This window comes from Acinonyx jubatus, chromosome B1 (genome assembly GCF_027475565.1).
Source record: "Acinonyx jubatus isolate Ajub_Pintada_27869175 chromosome B1, VMU_Ajub_asm_v1.0, whole genome shotgun sequence".
Classification (NCBI taxonomy): Eukaryota; Metazoa; Chordata; class Mammalia; order Carnivora; family Felidae; genus Acinonyx; species Acinonyx jubatus.
In genome coordinates, this window is record NC_069382.1 from 160,018,779 (window position 1) to 160,040,869 (window position 22,091).

The 22,091-nt window shown below is 45.8% G+C and overlaps 1 protein-coding gene and 1 long non-coding RNA gene across 3 annotated transcripts in view; one reads left to right on the plus strand and one right to left on the minus strand.

The window, feature by feature from the left end:
• Positions 1-6,538: 6,538 nt before the first annotated feature.
• On the minus strand, positions 6,539-21,921 carry LOC113598641 (uncharacterized). The gene is made up of 3 exons (XR_003419276.2): positions 21,740-21,921; positions 14,294-14,358; positions 6,539-10,329 (listed from the first exon to the last, which is right to left on the minus strand). It is a non-coding gene; the product is annotated as an uncharacterized LOC113598641 (long non-coding RNA).
• The window catches only part of USP46 (ubiquitin specific peptidase 46), a 60,970-nt gene continuing 60,477 nt past the window's right edge, over positions 21,599-22,091 (plus strand). The window contains exon 1 of one of the 2 annotated variants that reach the window (XM_027056672.2): positions 21,599-21,818. In XM_027056672.2, coding sequence (XP_026912473.1) covers positions 21,783-21,818 — 36 coding nt within the window. In that variant the 5' untranslated portion in view covers positions 21,599-21,782. The remainder of the gene's footprint in view (positions 21,819-22,091) is intronic. The other variant, XM_027056658.2, reaches the window with a different exon arrangement.

A 22,091-nucleotide genomic window follows, 5' to 3' on the forward strand; every position in this document is an offset into this window, starting at 1 on the left:
GCAGTGCTGGACTCCTTCATCCCTACTGATGGCTGCGTTGATTGGATATATGGCATTTTAAAATGTATTTACCATGTTGTATGGAAACCAATTTGACAATACATTTCATATATTAAAAAAATAATAATAAATAAATAAATAAATAAAAATAAATAAATAAAAGGTATTTACCAGCCGGTGGCTACGCCTTTGGCTTTTTCTAGAAACCAGGCCAGTTGTCTCGCAGAGTGTTCGGCCTGCTGGCTGACTGCCTCCTCTTGATACCGGTTCACTTGTTTCTCTACCCTCTGTTCTTCTCATAAACTTGAAGAGCCACCTCCATTCTGGAAAGTCTCGTCAAATTGTGTGTGGAAGAACCAACCACCGGGCACTCTTGCTTTAAGGAGCAGAAATCTAGGCCCCAGCAGCAGCAGAAAGTCTCACTTAGTAGACTTGAGAGGGGGCCCAGATTCTGCAGTTTTGAACACACTGGTTGATCCCAATGAGGGTATTACCAGAACACATTCTGCGAAACTCTGCTCATGCCCTTAGAACTTGGCTTTAATGGCACTAGATGCCATAAAAGCCACCGGTAGGTCATTGGCTGAGATTTAAAAAAAAACAAAGTTGGAGGTATTATGGGATTGCTCAAAAGAGCCTAGGTTAACATCCTAGCTGATGTCTGGTGGCTTGGAGATAGGCATTTGAAGGAATCCTGGCCAAGAGAATTGTGCTGTGGGTGTTAATTAGCCGCCCCGAGTGAGCGAAGCTGCCAAATGTGGCTGTAAAGGCAATGAGTGCCAGAGAGCCTTTCAGAATTAAAGGACTGCACGCATCTTTACAGTATTGAGCTCAAAATTTACAAGTGTGCCCAGATAATTAGAGTACTTTTTGGTTCAGGGATTTTTAATTCTTAATCTGAAGCTATCGTCTTTTTGGTGACCAAGAGGAAAGTCCGTTGTGTATATTCTAAGGCGGCTCTCCGTGTGCTCTAGAAAAAGAGCTACAACAAAGCACGAACACTTTTGCTTCACTCTTTTCATTATCTAGTGCATTTTACACCCAAAACTCCTGAGTGGGAAGAGTTGTTTTCCCTTAACTTAATGATGAGTTTTCTTTCACTTAACAGATGAGTGATGCTTTTAAAGGTCTTTTAATGGTTCTCTAGCAGTCAAAGCAGCAAATGAACTTCCATTTATGCTCTTCGTCTCATCAAGCTATCACAGAAGAGGGTAATGTGGCCGAGGAAACACCGCTGTGTTTTTCTGGGCTGTGAGAGGGGGAAAAAACGGACTTCTGGATATGAAAACTGAGTTTTGACTTTCAAATGCCCTTCTAGGAGCGTTTACAGGGGAGTTATCCTTAGAAAGGAATGTTAATTCCTAAATAATAATCACCCCTGCTTCTTGACTTAGTAGCCTGACTTATAGGGGGTGAGTGCCGACAGCAAAAGTATGTGTTTTTTTTTAACGTTTATTCATTTTTTTGAGAGATAGAGACAGAGCATGAGCGGGGAAGGGGCAGAGAGAGAGAGGGAGACACAGAATCCGAAGCAGACTCCAGGCTCTGAGCTGTCAGCACAGAGCCCAACGTGGGGCTTGAACCCACCAACCACGAGATCATGACCCGAGCTGAAGTTCTATGGTTAGCTGACTGAGCCACCCAGGCATCCCAGCAAAAGTATGTTTTTAAAAAACTTTTTATGGTGGAAAATTTCAAGTATTCCCAATAAGGAGAATATTGTAAAGCTTCACATACTCAGCATCAGGCTTCCGCAATTAGCCATGTTTTGCCAATCTCGTTTCATCCACCCAAGGATTTAGCTTTGCTCAAGCATTTTCAGGAAAATCCCACACATTGTGTCATTTCACTTGTAAGAACTTTAGTATGCATTTCTAATCTATAAAAACACTTTTTTTTTTTTTTTTTTTGAGGGAGCGAGAGACCGAGTGTGAACAGGAGAGGGTCAGAGAGAGAGGGAGACACAGAATATGAAGCAGGTTTCAGGCTCTGAGCTGTCAGCACAGAGCCCGACGCGGGCCTCAAACTCACGAACCATGAGATCATGACCTGAGCCAAAGTTGGATGCTCCACCGACTGAGCCACCCAGGCGCCCCTTGATAAAAACATTCTTGAATGTAATTATATGTTACTTCCACACCTAACCATACTCATTTTTATCATCGAATACCAGGTCCATACTTAGATTTCCCCTATCGTCTCTGAGCAGTCTTTTTACAGTTAGCTTCTTCTAATCAGAATCCAAACACGACCTATTTGGTTATGTCTTTAAGTCTCTTTTATTCTATAACAATCCTCCTTCCTCACCTGACCGCTGATTTGTCACAGAAATTGAGTAATTTGTCCTGTAAAACGATGGCACTTTCCGGATTTGTCTTCTTTCTTCCCTTTGGTGTCACTTAACTTGTTTCTTTATTTCCTATAAACCGGCTTGATGAGATTTGAGTTGAATGTTGGGGCAAGAAAACTTCACACTTCCTAGTGAATCACATCATGAGGCACATAATGGCACAGTTGTGCCATTTTTCTAGGCTTCCTTTGTGGGTCCGGATGGTGTCCATGTGATTCCTCTGTTACAAAGTCAACAATCACCCTTTACTTCATGTCTTAAGCTCCCACTTATGTTCATTCCTTAAACTCTCTATCCCATTAGTTATAAAATAGTGATTAGAAATTGCTAAAAAGTAATTTCTTCTGCATTTTATTAGCTGGACTATAAAGAACAACTTTCTCTCAAACACTATTTGGTTACCGCCCCCCCCCCCCCCGCAAAAAAAAACAGTTCATACAGGAAAGGCAGAATACCATCTTTTTCTTTTCCTTTATTTTTCAAATTTCAAAGTAATACAACCTCTAATAAGAACAAGGAGGTTTCATACTATTATGAATTCAGGATTTTTATGTTTTACATTTCTTCAAAAGTAAGTTTTTAAATTGTTGCTGGGGATGGAATCCTGAAATGTGGGCATCAGCCTTCTACGATAGCATTTCTTAAGGTATGGCCACAGACCATACATGCATCAGAGTCCCCGGGGACATTATGTAAATACCCGGTCCCCGCCAAGACCTCCTGGGTTCGAGTCTTTGGGAATAAACCCTGGAATCTGCATTCCTAAAAAAACTCCTCTAGGGATTGTTAAAATAGCTATGGAATGGATAGCCTTTTGGGAGCACCTCATCAGAGTTTGGGGACAAAGCATCAAAGTGGGTACACACCTAAGCAGTTACTCCAAAATAAGAGCATGAGATTAACCACTGATAATTCAGGAGAAGGGAGGGTGGGGTAAATTAAGTCCTTGAAGAAGGGCTCGGCAAACACGAGGAGTGCTATGCAGTGCTGGCCTCCCTACACAGCTTTATCTTGGTTGAGACAGTCTGGGTTCAGACTACACCTTAAAATTAGGACTCTGGGAAACTTTCATAACCCTAAATCCTGTACAGTGTGGTTCTACATGGCATTGAACTAATTCCTCCTGTGGATTCCCGTGGACCTCTGTTGTTCACACCCACAGCCTCAGATCCTACACAGCTGCTGTCCACTGGGCCCCCGAGATTCCCCTGTGTGATTTGTGTCATCTCATCAGGGAACACAATTCCTCATCCATTAGGACATGGAGTGCCATTCATATTTGAAGTATCAATTAGCACTGTCCTCATATGTTCTATTTTTGAATTGCTCATCTCCTCCAGGGAACTCGCTTTTAATATTTTATTAAAGTCCCCTAGTGCCTGACATTTTAAGCAAAACATTTGTTTAGTTGGTTTTCCATAAAAGTGATGATCCATTTTTGTAATTTCATTTGCCTCGATTTATTGAATATTAAATAGCGTTGTGGAATGCACTGACCCACGGGGCAGAAAATACAGATGTTTGAAAGAAGAAGCAAACTTGTCTGTCAATTGAATTTTTCTGCAGATTTGGAGACCATTAAAACACATCACTCGGCACTTTCCTGCCCTTGTATTTGGAAAGAGAGAATGGGAATCAGGGTCCTAGAGCACAGTGGAAGTCCCAGATCTCCCTCTGAATGAAATCCCACTGTATGCCGGTGAAGCTCTGTGTTGTGCCAGTATCCTGCCAATAGAAAGGGTGTGGCAAAGGACAGGGTTGAGCGATCCTGCAGGGAACCAGAATATGCAGCCTGTATGGAGATTCTTCCAGCTGCTGCCCATGTCTAGCATTGTTGCCTCCAGGCAGAATCCTGGGCTTCGGAGGCTATTTGATGAGGGCAGGCTTCGTAAACCCAAATGCCTATGGGGGCCAGGAATAATGTAAAGGAGAGAAGAGACTTGGATAGGAGACTGGTGAGTTATGGAGACTTGTCTCTGCTGAAGCGGGTTACTCCATTCAATTTCTTCTGGCTGTGGCCCGGAATGTGGACCCTGAATGGCTAGGGCTTTTGACATTTTGAGAGAAGCCAATAATCTGAATTTTTATGAGAAATGTCTAGATTTCAAATGTTGGCATTAATTCAAACAGGTTTTAAACATAGCGATGATTAAAGTAAATATACCCATGGGCCACTATTTTCGGGCTTGTGATTTAGGGGATACAGTACTTTAAATTAATACCACGGTGAAATAGAAGAGAACTTATGTTTCCCAGATCAAGACGAGTAAAAGTTAAGAGTCTAAAGCCAGTTTGCTGATGCCATTAGCAGAGACTTAAACCATAAATCTTATAGGGATAAATTAGCTCTATTCTGGTCAGTGGCCAGAGGCTTGAATTTTGCAGTTGTGTGCCATTTGTCACCTAGAAGCTCTGGATGAATGCTTATGGATCAGGGCAGAGCCATGACTCAAAGTTCACACTCTAATGATTGTGGGTCAAGGGTGACCTCTTCCTACAAGAAAGCGATCATTACAGAGCTGGCTCCCCTTTTTGAATCCTCGCAGGAAAACAGAGCTGAGCATGTAGGCTGCTTTCTTAAAACCCAAAGGTCTGACTTGCAGGAAAAGAAGGTAGTGGGAATTTAGACGGAGTGCTTTCCTCTTTCGGAAGAGTGATAGCCAGACAGCGTGTTCTGCTGGGAGTTGATTTCGGTGCCAAGTTGTCTTCTACTTAGTCAGAAAGAGAAAGCATGACTATATAATTACTGCATATGGACTGTTCAAAAGAAGCAACAGGTCCAAAATGGAGTCGCTAACATTAAGCCCCACCAAGACTTAATACCTTAATACTTAGTGCAGTTTTGGCCTCTCCTTGGAGTAGAATTTAAAACTCATCAGTCTGGAATTTCCTGATCAGCATTAGTGAGGTAATCTGCCTAAGACCCCCTGTTCTTCTCCCTAAGGGAAGGTGACCTTGCCTGAAACAATCCTTTTTTTTTTTCTTTTGCAGATAACTTTCTTGTCCTGCCCTATTTGTGTGCATGAAAATGAAAGCCTTCCATTTTCTATAGCTCCTTGGAGCACCCGTCTAAGGGATGCTGCCCGATTCACGAAACATTGAATAAATCCAATTAGATCTTTTAATTTCCTAGGTTGAATTTTTATTCTTTAACCGATTTGGTGGCAGGGGTGGGACTGAAGAGAACTGGCAGATTTGGGAACAAGAAACACAGGCGTGGCACCTGCAAACCCTTTGAGTTCTCCTCCTGTTTCCAAGGGCTATTGCTAAGTTCTCTGTTCTGATCTCTTTTCTCTTTGCATTGAGCTCCTGATCTAATTGACTTTCCACAGTTCTCTATTTGATTGGAAACCCCAGTCCTTGGTTCTAGCCCTTGACCCCACACTGAGACCTGTTGGTGGCAGCTGTCTGGAATCAGTCCACAGTCCTGTTCTTTGGGATCTGCTGGTTCAAATCTTTCCCCAGTTCCTAGGTTCCATACACGAAACTGTTACTGGTTACCAACCAAAGTTGGACTGGGTCCAGGATCAGACTGGGTCCAATTTTGGCTAGACTGGGTCCAGTGGGAGGCCTTTCATTACACAAGGGCTAGTTGCTAATGGGAATTTCAGAAGTCAATAAAGTTGGTGGGCACAGATCCAGCATGTAAAGGTGGTTAGAGGATGTGCCACCTCAAGGACTCCTATGATAGACCCTCTTCGGTATTAGTTTGGCTCCAGGAAATACAAAGACCTAGCTAAGTTAAGAAATGGGATCCTTGGGATGCTTGGGTGGCTCGATGGGTTAAGCATCCAACTTCGGCTCAGGTCACGATCTCATGCTTTGTCAGTTTGAGCCCTGCATCCAACTCTGTGCTGACAGCTCAGAGCCGGGAGCCTGCTTCAGATTCTCCCTCTCTCTGCCCCTTCCCTGCTTGCACTCTGTCTCTTTCTCTCTCAAAAATAAACAAACATTAAAAAACAAAAAAAAAGAAGAAGAATATTTAAACAACAAAAAAAAGGAAATTGGATCCTTTAGGGGCACCTAGGTGGCTCTGTCGGTTAAGCATCTGGCTCTTGATCTCGGCTCAGATCATGATCTCAGAGTCCATGAGAGAGAGCCTTGCGTCAGACTCTGTGCTGACAGCATAGGGTCTGCTTGGGATTCCCTCTCTCTCTCTCTCTCTCTCTCTCTCTCTCTCTCTCTGCCACGCCCCCCCCCCCCAAATAAATAAACTTGAAAGAAAATAAAAGAAAGAAATGGGATCCTTTATATCCAAAGAGTTGAGGGCACCAGCTTATGGCACACCTGCTGATTTTATGTTTAAGAGCTATAATCCTAGAAGCTGCACATATGTAGCAAAATGGCAAAACTTTATTAACGATAACCTAGAGTTACAATGGCCACTACAGGGAACATCCCAATGAGACAAGATAGCTCACTTAAGAAACACACTTGAGAGCAAGGGATCCCAAGTTGAACAAACAGAATGGGATGCCTAATTTAATTGGTGAGCAGAAGCTTTCAAAAGGCTTTAAGATTCCAAAGTAGCTTCATTAAAAGACTTTTTACAAGGGCTAATAAAAAATTGAAGACACAAGAGGCACCTTAAACAAAAAGATAAAAAGACTGATGTGACCCCCCTCATCCTTTTTTCCCTGAGAACCCACATTTCACTAATTGTCTGATCTACCCTTCCATTCTGAAGAGATTATCTGACAGTTACCTTTTAAAATAAAACTTTGCAGTTGTAGGTGAACCTCCTCAGGTACCTTTCACCCCTTGGCCAAAGACTGAACCAACGGCCATAGTTAAAGAATGTCCTTAACCTGGGGAGGAGCCCCAAAAGTTGTTTGAAGAATTTAGAGTCATTATCAGGGTCTATGACCCCAGGTGTATACAGCTCATATACATGTTGGTAGGACCTGGTAAAGGCCAAATATGGATGCAGGAAGCAAGATGGCAAGACGCCAAAGATGATATTTGAGATCTTTGGTCTACAGTGTCTCAGAGCCCAGCAAAAGCTCACAAAATAGCAGCTGAACTTTTACAAGCCACTCCTAGAGTCTTTCCTGCCCGTCCTCATTGGTCTATTATACAAACTTGCAAACAAACAAACAAAAAAAAAACCCAATGAATCTCTGGCAGACTTTGAAGGCTGTTTGTAGCTCTTTCTCTATGGCATTTGGGGTTCCATGCAATAAATAGGGTCACCCAACCTGTTTTGGCTGCCCTCTTTGTACATGGATTATCTCTTGAGATTAGTGGATCAATAAAGAGGCAGAAAATAGGATGGGAAGCCACTACTCTACCTGAACTCATGACTATAGCTGAGTATTTTGAAAGCACCCTGGAGCAAGATCATAAACAGAAATCCGCCAAGCTATTAGCTTTACAGCTCTAAGGCCAGAGACCCAAACAACACCTGGGCGTCTAGCACTGCACCTTCCTAGGGGTCCATTATCAAAACTCTGGTCCAAAGATTGATGTCTCAGCTGTAATCAACTGGGGCACTGGAAAAGAGATTGTCCTCAAAGGTCCCATGCAAATTCTTCTCAAATGCCCTCATACTTACCTTCAAAGGGGGGCCCCTCACAGAGTTGAAGGGACTCAGAGGGGTTCTCTGCTAAACTATTACCAGAAATTCCCTTAAATAGCCAAGGGAAAACTAATGTTAAAATTAATAGGAAACCTCGCCAAATTTTAATAGATACCGGAGTTACACGTTATACCTTAAACCCTACCCTCAAAGCAAAGAGGAGGTTTCCACAGTTGGAGGAGAGGGTGTCTAATAAAGTTCAGAGAGAATTTTTATCTCAACCAGTACAAATGATTCTGGGACCTTTTATTGACAAACATTCCTTTTTACCGTGCCAGTCAGTTCCAGATAATCTATTAGGTAGGGCTCTCCTTTCTAAACTAAAAGGGCTAATATATTTTGCCTCCAATGGAGACTTTGTCTTAGAATTTCCTGACCCACCAGAACCTGATCTTTTATGCTCCTTATAGTCTGTCCTTGACACAGGAAAGGAAGAATTCCAACAAAAGTCCCCGAATTTAATGGAGGAGCCTGAAAATCTGTGGACTACTTCTGATACTGACACTGGAAGAATAAGAAGTACAGAACCCATAATGATTCAGACAGATATAAATAAAACTGTCCCTATGTTGTCTCAATGTCCCTTCAAGCGTGAGGCCATCCAAGGCCTCACCCCACCTAATAGAAGGCCTAACTGCCCAGGGGCTAATCATTCCCTGTACCAGTTACTATAGATCTCGTCTGTTCTGAAACCCCCAACGGACAGAGAGGGCAATTCGTTCAGGATTTGAGAGCTATGAATATGATGGTCATTCCTGGTTTCCCAGTTGTTCCAAACCCGAACACCCTCATGTCCCAAGTTCCACGTGACTCTGTTCATTGCTGCTTTTGGGGCATCTCTGGAGACATCATCAGCCAGTTATCTATTTGCCTTTACTTGAAACTATCAACACTGGATCCGGGTAGTTATGCCTGAAAGGCTCACCCAGGCCCCTTATTTCTCTCAACTAGCTTCACTGAGCTCTAAGTACCCTCCAGTTCCCCGGGAAACCGAGCCTTTTATGGTATGTAGACAAACTTTTTGCTGTGCGTGGTTACCAAAGAGGGATCCTCTATCTATTTGCTGCAACAGTTAGCTGAAAAGGGACAGCAAGTCTCTAAGGAAAAATTACAACGATCTCTAGACATTGTTCAGTACCTAGGTCATGATCTAAGCTCTGAAGGAATTCAGCTGTCTCCAAAAAGAACTAGGCCAATTCGGGAATCTTTTAGACTTACAAGTTAAGTGACAGCTTTGTGGATTTATTGTAGACTATGGGTTCCTAATTATCCTCTTTTAACTTCTCCAACTCCGTGAACTCCCTAAAATTTCAGTCCCTGAACCCTTTGCTTGGAAAGACAAATGTGAGGAGATTTTTATAAGACTAAAACAAGCTCTGTAGGAACCGCCTGCCTCAGGGTCACGTAACTATTCAAAACACTTCACCTTATTTGTACAAGGAGGGGATAATGAAGTCCTGGGAATGCTCACGCACGGATATAGTGGTAACGTAGGCCTGCCGCCTATGACAGCATACAGTGTGGCTCAGTTGCTCGCCCCTGTCCCAGCTGATGTGAAGCTAGAGCCACAGCTGCTAGGGGAGTGGAAGCCTGCGTGGGCCTGACCCAGGGGAACGACATCTACTTGGAAACTTCACACTTTGTCCAAAGTCTTCCTCGCTCTGCACTGACTCAACGTTTCTCTGCAAGTCGACTGACTTCCTGAGGTCCTTCTGCTTTGACCACCTAAACTACATCTTCTACGTTGCGACACCCTTAATTTGGCTATCCGATGAAGGTGAGCCCCCGGACTGAGGTCTTAGCTCCCGTTTTGTGACGCCTCGTCCTGACTTACGAGATGCCCCTTTAATCCTGATCTAATCTCGCTTAATTGATGGGTCATCCCGTAGAGGCAAAAAAGGAAATTTTCAGGCAGGTCGTGCTGTTATTCCTCAGTACGACCAACCAGAAAGCAGAAACCTGTCACAAGCCAGATCCACAGAGCTCCACACCTCACCTGAGCTCGCCAGTTATCCGAAGGACAAACTGTTAATATTGATATGGAGAGCTGGTGTGCCTTTGGAGTCATCCGTGATTTTAGAACGTTCTGGAGACAAAGGGATTTTTCTTGCGTCCTCCGGGACTCCGGTCAAAAATGGGCAGCCAGTAAATGATGTTCTTAGTGCTTGCTATTCTGCCATTCTCTTACCTTCTGGAATTGCTGTTATCAAAACTGAGGCTCACTCTGAAGGCGCGGAGTATCGGAGCATGCCCTGGCTGGCTCTCGTGCAAAGGCAGAAGCAGCTGAGTGTACAGATTGTGGCACATGTGGAGGAAGTCCATTCTGCTTCTGTGAAAAATGGCCCGGCGTTGCCATAGTTTTGCCATCCCGATGTCCTTGTAACATGGCAGCGGTCTGCTCCTGAATCAGAGAAATGGAGATGGGTAAATGATGGCTGTAGATTAAACAAACAGTTGGAGCTAAATAAACCAAACCCCATTTTTCGGTTTCTGTATTCCTTCGCCCACCTTAGCGCATTTAGGATGACTCAAGTTATAAACTGATATTGGTAGGGACGCTTCTGCAAGATTGCAAAAAACAGTCTACCAGCAACGCCTGGCCTGCCACGGCCATAATCCTGGCAAGATATTTTTGTCCCCGCAAGCCTCAGCCCTCCTTCCTCTGGACTCTGAACACCCGCAGCTGCTCTCCATTCAACTGCTACTTGGTACGGGTTGTCGATACGTTGTTATCATAAGCGTGTTTTCCAGGTGTGCGGAAGCCATCCCCTGACATCGGTTGGTGACCTCACAGCAGCAAAGAAATTGTTGGAAAATGTGTTTCCCACTTGGGTTATACCTTCTATAACTCCAGTGATCGAGGCACCCAATTCACTGGGTAAACCATATGAGCCTTAATGAATACCTTGCAGACCTCTTCGGATACCACTGTCTCTATCCCCCCCAATCGTCGGGCAAGGTTGAGAGAACCAATGGATCCTCAAATGTAAAATGTCTAAACTTGCAGAAACCACTGGATTTCCATAGCCTACAGTATTGTCTTTGGTCTTGCTGACTGTTCACAGCACTCCCTTCGGGAAAATCCGTCTACACAAGATAGTCATCGGCAGACCAGTGTCTATTGGTATACAACCTTCTGCTGAAGATACACAATTTTCAGGCTAGTATGACTAGCCACAGTAAGTCTTAGGTTTGTCTTATGTTTAAGTATATCGTCAACAGATTAAAGAAGCTTTCCCGGATCCCATTTCAAGGGATCCTGTAGTTCACAGTCTAGACCCTGTTGATTATTCTAGAAATGTCATCAGAGGAAGACAACCCCATTGTTCCTCATTGGAAAGGACCTTAGCAAGTGCTCCCAATCACACACTACTGCAAAACTAGAACACACTGAGCCTTGGGTACATGTCTCACCGATAAAGAAGGTTCCACCTGACATGTGGGCAGATGATGCAGACCTACAAGCTGAATTGACAAGGAAGAGAGGTAGCTGACATGGAGGTAGACTGCCTTCACTTCACCCAAGACGCTGGATCAAGATTTTATACTTTAACTAAACATGAAACCCTTTCTCCTTTTTCTTTTCTTTACTCTGGCATTGGCATGGAGAGACAATGCTCTCATTCGTACCCCCCCCCCCCAGGCCATTGCTAAGGGGGGTAAACTCTCAGACTGCAACATTTGTCATGATGCAAGAGATCCTCCCTGTGACCAATTTCTCTTCAATTTCCAATGCCAATGCAAACTATGTCTGAGAAACCCCCCCCCCCCACCACTTAGAAGTATGTACCAATTAGACATGTTTACCTATGTGAATCTTAGCACATTTGGACCCTATGTTCCCATGATTATCTAGACCAGATCTGCCCCCGGTCACCGAGAGATCTCACCAGCAGCACCCATCTTTCTAAGGCACTTAGGATGACTATTTCAGGGTTGGAGATTCTCTTCCTACACAGGCTAAAAACCTGACTGACCCCTAGTTTAGGAGTAAATACAAGAAAATGGTTTGAGCCCTCTCCTTAACTCTTGGACACACTGTAGATTCTGTTGCTAAGATGCTAGCTGCCCAGCAAAGACCCTTATACTCTCTGGCCAAAGCTCTTCTGAGCAAGGAGGTGTCAGTGCTGTAGCCAACACAACGTGCTGTACCTGGATTAACACTCCTGTGGAGGCTGCAACTCTGTTATGTAAGATCAGTGGGCAAGCCACATGGCTTAAAAGGGGGACTTCTTCAATGGGGTCATTCTTTGATTGGTTTGGTCTTGGGGACCATGGCTCTGAAGTGCACTCCAAATGTTGGGACTTATCTTGCTTAGAGTTATAATGATCTCCCTGTATGCTTCATCCTCCTGAAAGCCTTACATGTGTGTTTGCAGCCACTAGCCACCAAGGAAACGATATTCCTAAGATTAGGATAACAAAAAAGGAACAAAGAAAATGAGCAACAGAAATATTGTGGGCCTGAAGTCATGACCTGTGAGTACCACAGAGTCAGCAAAATCCAGGATGAATGAACGCTTCGAGAACTAGAGCGGCCACTGAGAGAAGCACTAATGCCTCTCTCAGTGAGGCTGAGAGTTTGATCAAAAAGGGGGGGAACGGTTAAAAAGAAGCAACGGGCCCCAAATGGAGTCATTGGTGTTAAGCTGCATCAAGACTTCATGTCTAACCTGCCGTTTCAGCCTCTCTTGGTTTTAAACTCAGTCTGGAATTTCCTGATCAGCACTAGGGAGGTGATCCGCCTAAGATCCCCCTGCCCTTCCCCCTAGGGGAAGGTGACCTTGCCAGAAACAACCCTTCCTTTTCTTTTGGTGGGAACTTCCTTGTCCAACCCCAGTTCTGCCTATCAAAGTCTTCCATTTTATGCAAGTCCTTGGAATACCCTCCTGTTAGTTAGATGGGATGTGAATCTTAGATAAAGCCACGTAGATGTTTCAACTTACTCCACTGAATTCTGTTCTTTAACAAGATGTGGTGGTCTTTTTCATGGTTAACTTAGCACACCTAAGAAATAAATCTGAAGTTGGGTTAATCAAATTTAGTTTAAAGAGAAAGTTTAGATTTCAGAAAGTACATTAAATAAAATTCTAGGTATCCTATAAAAGGCTAAGGGTGTATGGACCAGAATTTTACTTCTGGCTCTGTCTGCAACTGAACCAGAATAGTAACAAAACAGCATACAGCATCTTTAACTATTTAAGTAGGACTCTTGAAAGTTTTGAATTCATTTGCTTGGTTCATGCAGATTTTGAAAGGTCTATTCGATGAATACAGCATTCTAAGCCAAGCAGTTGCTCACGGCCTATCTCTTTTAGGCCATCCTGATGGTAAGTGATAGGTAGGATGTGGGCGGTGTTTTACGAGGTAACAGCATCACATCCACTGCCATGCTGCTCAGGTGGCTTTGTCAGTGGCACCCTGAATCTGGCCCCCTGACTGTGTTCTCTAAAAAGGAATGGAAGAGTAGAGCCTCTTTGTCCCTGAATGGGGACCAAGCTGTACCGTAAGCGAGTTCAGGATGGTCGTGTCTTGTTTTCAACGGCTGTCAACTCTCTAGAAGGACAGGACCAAAGAGGAGAATTATAGGTACTGCCCCTTGAAAGAAAACTCATTTCGGGTGTCACATGTGAATCCCTGCCCTCCCACCAGGTGGTGGTGGCAGTGGGGTTTGGTAAAGCTATGGAAGTGATCACATATGGGCTGCTAGGGCAGGAGGGTATAATTTGGCAAAAAGACCTATGTTCCCTTTATTGAAAATAGTGTTTATGAATGGAAGGGATGTAAATGCCCCCAACAAAAGCCTGTTTTAAGTCTGATCAGACTATAGAACAAATCACCTGACTTCAAGAGTCCATACTTGGACTTCTTCCAGTCTTCTTTCGAACACATTCAATCCTATCCCCACTCAACACTTTATTGATCACCTACTATGTCCGTTACTGTTCTGAGGGATATGGCAGTGAACAAAGCAGTCAAAACCTCTTAAAAGTGATGGAGCTTATATTACTCCTTACTTTACTAAGAAGATGGGGGTTATTTCATGTTAATTTCTGCAACCTAATAGATGGATTTTCCAAAGCCCTAAGGCTTCTGATCTGTCCCTCTATCCTTCTAATAACTACCTTCATCAAGCTGCACTGCTGGGTTCACTGGCCCCTCATTTTTTGATGACAAACATACACAGGGTATCCCCGGACTAAAAGTCATGAAAAAAGGGACAAATAATATGATTGAAACTTTCCACTGTTCTCTTGCCTCCCTTAAGCTGCTGAGATCTCTCCTTATTTTATCACCAAATCTCTCTAGAAAATCTCATTTCTAAGGGAGGCTCATTTGCTTCAACTTCTTTACCGCCCACTTACCTTCCAAACTCTGCCTTCCCCACACCCAATGAAGGCTGTTGGTTCTATAGAGTTCAGATCAGAACCTGGAGAAAAGAGAAAACCACCAGGAACACAGGATGGTGAGGAAACAGTTCTGACCAAGTGAGCCAAGGGTTTCAGGTAAAATAACTACCTGCTAATTATCTGAGAGCCTCCTGTTGTATGCCAGGCATTGTGCCAGGAATGTTAGTTTCTAGCGAAATACAAAAAATGACCTTTGATGAAAAGTTACAAGGAAGACGCGGCTGAGAAGACTTCCTCTGGAAGTAAGGTTTGAGCTGAGTTTTTGGGAATGGGTGGACTTGAAACCGAAAGAAGAATAATTGGCTGAGGGAGGGTAGAGGGGAGCCATGAGCCTGAGGACCTGGAAGCAGGAAATGGGAATGATGTGCTAGTTTGGTTTAAAAATTTGGCAGAGGTGGGGCAGAGCCACATTAGGAAAGTCCTTGCAAACCAGGCAGAGCCACTCATTAAAGGTACCTTTGAGCGCTTCAATCTTCTACTCCCCCATCTCTCTTTCCCTTCAAAGCCAAACGTCTTTATCTTCTCACTTCCCTTTCACTCACCATCCGGTTCCAGTATGTGTTCTCTCCTAATCATTCCCTGCAAACTGCCCTTGAGACAATTCAAAGGACTCCTGAGTAACAGGTCCTGGTGAGAGAATACGTACACGAATCCGGGCACATTACTTAACACTCTCTGAGCCTCAGTTTGCTCTAAAATGGGGGTTATAATATTGCCTTCCTCAAAGGGTTGTCGGAAGGATTAAATATATCTTAAAGCCTTGCTCAAGAATTGACCATTGCTACTATTTTTATCTTCCTTGATCCCTTAGCTCTCTCTGATGCATTTGACTGTTCCCTCCATCTTGAAACACTCTTTGGCTTTTGCAATGTTGCACATTTGTTTGCTTTCCCTCTACCGCTTTAGTTTAGTTTAGTTTGTGTTAGTTTTCTTTGGGTCCTCTTCCTCCACCTGGTCCTTCCATGGTGGAGCCCTTCTTGACTTTCCCCTTGTCTATTCTCACTCTAGACACTCTCCCTACACAATTTCACCCATAAATGCATGTCCTGCATTATCTTCTATGTATTAACTACTTTTAGATGGATCTCCTCCAGTACAGACATTTCTTCTGAGCCCCGGATTTGTACGTGATATAACTATTCAGGTTTTTCATGGTTATCTGAAACTCAACACCTGTGAAACCAATGTCACTTCTTCCCAACCATCTACCCCTGAACCTTCTCCATCAGCATTCCCTACCGTTAAAAAAAAAAAAAAAAAAAAAAAAAAAAAGACATTCTTTTTCATCCTGGTCGGGAACTTGGGACCCATCTTTGACTCATCCTCATCTCTCATCCCAGTCCATCACCAAATTCAGCCGACTACCTCCCAAAAGCATCTGCAATCTGTCCACTTTTCTGTTTTTCCACTGCTGCTACTTACGTGGACTCAGGCTACCAACAACTTTCTTGCCACAGATTTCTTTTCTTTCTATCTTTCTTTTAAAGTTTATTTATTTTGAGAGAGAGAAAGAGAGAGAGAGCGCGCACATGAGCAGGGGAGGGGCAAAGAGAGAGAGGGAGAGAGAGACCCAAGTAGGCTGTGGGCTGTCGGCACAGAGCCCAATGCTGGGCTTGGTCTCATGAACCCTGAGATCATGACCTGAGCCAAAATCAAGAGTCAGATGCTTAACCAACTGAGCCACCCAGGTGCCCCTTGCCACAAATTTCTAAATAGCCTCACAAAGAGAGCTTTTGCTCTCCTTCGACCCTTTCTCCAGATGGTAGCCAGCTTTCTTTCAGTCAATCAAAATGTATAAGCAAATAGCAATCTAATCATGTTCCAACCTAGTTTAAAAATCCATCCATGGAGTTTTCATTTGGCACTTCAAAATAAGCCAGTTGTTCCAAAGGCTTAGGGAATCTTAACCACCCATAGATACACTCATGATCTTCGATGCACTTTCCCTCTTGTAGGACCTCTAGATTGGTCTTCACTCCAAAGTTAGCTTGTCCTTATGTTATACTAATTGCATGCAAAAAGTAGCAAAGACATCCATAAACAGTGCCAATGAACACTGCATCAGAAATCAAACAGTGCAAACACTGTGACTGGCTTCTTTTATCCTAGGATCACCAGTGGCTCACAAAGCTTCTGGCACAAGGTATGTGTTTAGTAAACAGGTGTCTGATACATGGTGAAAAAGGAAAAAGGCTGCCATAAAGTTCCTCACAGAACTGAAATATAATCCACAGAAACCACTTTGGTTGCAAACTCTACAGGCAGCAAAATATTTTCCCCGTGGACAGCCAAATGTTTACTAGCATTTGCATAGCAAATGAGCTGCAATAACCTATTTGGCAATGAGGAAAAAAAGAAAGGAAAGAAAGCACCAGGCACAGTGCCTGAGGCCGGATGAGATTTTTACAAACTTGCAGACGAGACTCCTCCCCTCCAGGAGCTTCCAGACCACTTGGAGAGAGGCAATCGCCCCCAAGTTTAATATTCACTCTCTTGACTCTCCCTATGGATAAGGCATTGTGTCTTTCTTTGGGTGTAAAACGGTGAATGAAAACAGGTCTGTCTCTCAGTCTCTTTGTGTCTGATAAGGACTGGGAATTGGGCATTAATCAAATAATCACATGTGCAATAATAGCAGCTATTCTATACGGTGGGGAGTATGTGCCAGGCATATTTTTAGTAGTCTACATAAATTAATGCAGTCACAGTCTATGAAGGGTACTCTTACCACCTTCATTTTACAGAGACAGAAATTGCAGCAAAGAGAGGTGAAGAAACTTACCCAATGTCACACAGCCAATGCCATACAATGTCCAGGCAGTCTGGATTCAGGGGTCATTTTTTCTTTTAATTTTTTTTTTAACGTTTATTTATTTTTGAGACAGAGAGAGACAAAGCATGAACGGGGGAGGGTCAGAGAGAGGGAGACACAGAATCTGGAACAGGTTCCAGGCTCTGAGCTGTCAGCACAGAGCCCGACGCAGGGCTCAAACTCACGGACTACAAGATCGTGACCTGAGCCGAAGTTGGCCGCTTAGCTGACTGAGCCACCCAGGCGCCCCAAGGGGTCATTTTTTTTTAGCCACCCATTCTACTGCCTCCATGCTGGGTGCTATACAGCAAAGACATATTTACAAATATGAGGTCCATGAAGGGAAGATGGATGGTGCTATAAGGACATGTAATAGGGCATCTCAATTTTTCTTGGCTTATCTGAAGGCTGAGTAGTGGTTGTTTTTTAAAATTTTTAAATTTTATTTTTAGATAAAGAGAGTGAGAGAGCACAAGAGGGGATAGAGGGGGAGAGGGAGAGAGAATTCCAAGCAGGCTCCAAGCTCAGTGGCGGAGCCCCATTTGGGGCTCCATCCCATGGCCCTGGGATCATGACCTGAGCCAAAATCAAGAGTGGGAGGCTCAACCGAGTGAGTGGCCCAGGCACCCCTGAGGGCTCAGTAGTGTTAACCAAGCAAAAAGGGGAAGTGGGAGAGGGAAAGACATGAAACTGGTCACAACGGAGGGGAGACTATGGAACCACCTGGATATAGTGTGGTTCATTGTTAGCGGTAGTGGGTGGGAGGAAGGGATCTGGAAGGCCTCATGGAGGAGGCAGATCTGAAGGGAGACCTTGAAATATTGGTTTAGTTTGTAGGGCAGGGAAGAAAAGGAAACATGAATTCAGATTGAACCTAATTAATTTGGGGGACAGAAAGACACTGGTTTTTAGGATTCTTTCAATTGCAAATAGCAGACACTCAATTTAAACTGGCCAAAGAAAGCAACGGCTTTACTAGCTTAAGTTGCTGAATAGTCCAGATTAGAGATCTAGCAGCAGGTAGATAAAGATGTTGTTAGGATCTCTCTTACATTCCTCAGTTCCATTTTTCTACGTTGGCTTCAGTCTCAGGCATGAAAATATGGAAGCTCTAGACTTTATCCTATCAGTTCAGCAAACTCAGGAAGGGGAGTACTTATTTTGCCAAAGGCCCGGGTAGACTCTCATTGGCTCCACATATATTACATTCTCCTCGTTGAACCAATCACTGTGGCTGGGCCATGAGGTGCTCTCATTGGCCAGCCCTGGATCATGTGCTTTCCTCTGGAGCCAGGGGGCAGGGGCAGCCGCACTTGAACCTTAGGTTCTGAAAATGAGAAAGTTTCCTGAAGTAGAATCTAGAAGCTGGACAGGTAAACACTGGGAGTGGCACCACAAGTGATTGGCTGGAGCAGTCCTCCTCACACTTCATTTATTTAAAAAAAAAATTTTTTTTTTAATGTTTATTTATTTTTGAGAGAGAGGGAGACACAGAATCTGAAGCAGGTTGCATGCTCCGAGCTGTCAGCACAGAGCCTATCGCGGGGCTCGAACTCACCAACCGGGAGATCATGACTTGAGCAGAAGTTGGACACTTAACCGACGGAGTCACCCAGGCGCCCCATCTCCTTGCATTTTATATGAAGAGTCTCATTTAGTAGGTCTGGGATGGGAACCTAGAGTCTACGCTTCTTTCTAACAGCCTCCCAGGTGAGACTAGTGCTATTGGTTTATGGACCACATTTTGTGGAGCAGGGCCATACGATCTGGAGTGACTGCCTCCCTCAAATTTACTTAGACTGTTTAGGACTAGCCTGTATCCCATCCTTCCATTTGCCCACTCTCCTGTTTTAACTCCATACCTTCATATTGGCTGGCCTATATGTGAAATGCTTTTCCTCAAATTTCTCTCATTAATTTGTCAACATTTTTATGACTTTACCTCGATCACCTCCAAATGTCTCCTCGATGAGTGACGCTGAGGTTAGGATTCTTCTTCAACTGATGCCTTTTCCAATTTAGACCTGTGAACACTAACCTTGTGGCAGTATAAAAATACATTTAATTATTCATGAGTCTGACAAGATCTGCGGTGTTCATTGATCTGTTGTGTATGTAATTCACTGCCTGAGTTTCAATCTGGGTGTTTGTCTGTATCGAACACTTCAGTTTTAGGCTATAGGCTGTTAAAAGGCATGCAAAAGATCCTTGGAACTTGCTGATATAGCACTCAGTAACCGGATGATGTTCAATTCTCATTATGTCATTGGGGTTTTCAATCCTCTGGCCTTTGCAATCCACTGTGCCGATGTTGGCAGAAATAATGCCTCTAGTATGGTATAAAATTTCCATATCATTTAAGGCTTTGGATTAATGCCTTTAGAATGGAATGTCTGTGAAATTGAGTCCTGAGGCCTGAGTTTTAGCCTCAAGTGTGCTTCTTGCACGTATTTTGTGACTTCCTCCAAGCCTTCAAACCTCTTTAGGCCTTTTACCCAACTGGCCATATTGGGTATCTTGTGGTCCTCTTCTCTCCCATGGTGCTCTGCCAGCTTTCCAGACCTGCTTCATTTGTAACGCGTGGGTGACACCATGGCGGTAGGATACTTGACCCTCTGAGTCTTATTTTACCCACCTGCAAGAGGCAATAATCATCATCTGATAGCTATGGTGGTGACTGACGGCCATGACTGCATAGAAGAAGATCATGGCTGACGGTGGTACGACGTCAAGGTCGGCTATTGCCATCATCAGGATCCGTTTGGAAACAAGATGCTGCCAGGATGACTTAACATAAGCAGGAATATTATTCTTTAAATCCACTGAAATATACAGAGCGGGGGGAGGGGGGGCGCCTGGGTGGCTCAGCTGGTTAAGCATCTGACTTCATCTCAGCTCAGGTCATGATGTCACCACTTCTGAGTCCAACCCCAATGTCCGGCTCTGCCCTGACAGCCTGGAACCTGCTTGGGATTCTGTCTCTCCCTCTTTTACTCTCAAAACAAACAAACAAACAAACAAACAAACTTAAAAGAAAAAAAAAGAACTAAACAGAGCCAACAGGATCCCACAGAACTTCAAGCAGCAGTTGTCCGTGTTCTGTTTCTACCTCAGGTCCTCGAGATCCCAGCCCTCAATGCTGTCATCCCTGGCAGTGTAACACTACGAAAATAATGGAGGTTTGGAGGCATGATATTTTGCCAGTATGTCAGCCTTGGTTAGTAAAAAGCTACCTTCAATTGTATTCGTTTCTAATTCGATCTGTCATTAAATACATCGGTTTCAGAATTATCACGGGTTCCACCTCTGTAACTTCTCTGTTGAAAGCACTGAACTGCAACTTTGTAGAGTTGTTTCACTCATTCGGAAAGCGGCTCCCCCACCATAGGCGAACAAATCTGCTAAGCGGTGTAGATCCGCATTTTGAGCCACAAGCCACGACCTTTTAGGCCGGAAACGAGGCAGCACCCTCACCAAAGCCTAAAGAGGCTGCGTGCCTGAGAGGTCTGTGTTTCCTGAAGATGCGTAAAAGTTTGGTTCCCATTCTATCCGTATTCAAATCGCTCCTTGGGCAGTCTCTAGTCCTCGGCCAGAACCCAGACTTCTCTTTTGTACCTGCTAATGTCACAAATTGCCCGAGCGCGCCGTGGCTGGCCTCCGCCCAGCCCCAGATTCTTGTCCCCTCCCGGCGCCTTTTACCAGGCGGCCGGCCCGCTGCCGGCCAGGGCTTTCCAACAACCCCATGACCTGACCCCATTTACTTCTTGGGTCCCCGCCGGTGCCATCTGGCTGGAACCATGGGGAGAAACCAACAGTTGGACGTGGTCATCCCTGCCCCTGGCTTTCTCTACTCGCCCCAAATGAAAAACACGGGGCTGTTGGGGGGGGGGGGGCCGAGCGGCAGGAAGGAAAAAGCGAAGACGGGAAACGGCCCCGGGTCCCCGCCGGCCCTCTAGGCAGCCCCCGCCTCCCCGGCCCTCGGACCGCGGGAGGCGCGGCCCCTCCAGGCGCCCAGCGCCCAAGGCGGTCCCCGGTTCCCCGCGGGCCCCGGACGGTCGCCCCCGCGCCGGAGTCAGCCTGGGGGACCCGCGCGGTGTGGTTGCTGCAGCCACGCGAGCCAGGGCCTGGCCGTGCGCTCCAGCCCAGAGAGGGGGAAGCAGGAAATAAAGAGGCCACGAGAAAGGCCGGGCCGGGTGGCCGGGGGCGCGGGCGGGCGGGGGAGCGGCGCGGGCGCGGCGGGGGCCGGGGCCGGGCGCGCGGCGGGAGCGCTCGGAGCGCGGGCTGCACGCGGCGCGCTCGGGCCGCCCCTCCTCCCCGCGCCGCCGGCCGCGGCCCAGGCTCCCTCGCTCCGCCACTCCCCGCCCCTCCGCTCTCCCTCCCGCCTCCCCGCCTTCCCCGCCCTCCCCGCCTCCTCCTCCTCCTCCTCCTCCCTCCTCCTCCTCCTCCTCCTCCTCCTCCTCCTCCTCCCTCCCGGCCTCCCTCTCCCAGCCAAACTGCTAGCCGGACCCCAGGCCGCCTCCCCGCAGCCGCCGCCGCCCCGCCGCCCGGCCTCCCCGCGAGCGCTCCACCATGGACAGTCCTGTTTTCACCTTATAAAGATGGCGGTGCGGGATCGCTGCAACCTTTAGACTAATGACTGTCCGAAACATCGCCTCCATCTGTAATATGGTGAGTGGCGGCCAGCACCGCCTCGGGGGTCGCGCCCGAGGCGCGACGAGGCGAAGAAAGGGAAGCCCGAGCCGCACACCCGCGGGGCGCCGGGGTGGGGGCGGGGACGGGGGGGGCGCGCCGGGGTCCGTGCGGCGCGGCCAGAAGTTCCCGGCCCCTGCTCTCGGCGGGCGGGCCGCAGCCCCAGGGGCGGCCGCGGGGGAGGGGCCCGATCCCCCGCCCCCCTCCCAGCCCGGGGACCCGGGAGCTCGCCCGCGGGTGCCCGGCCGCGCC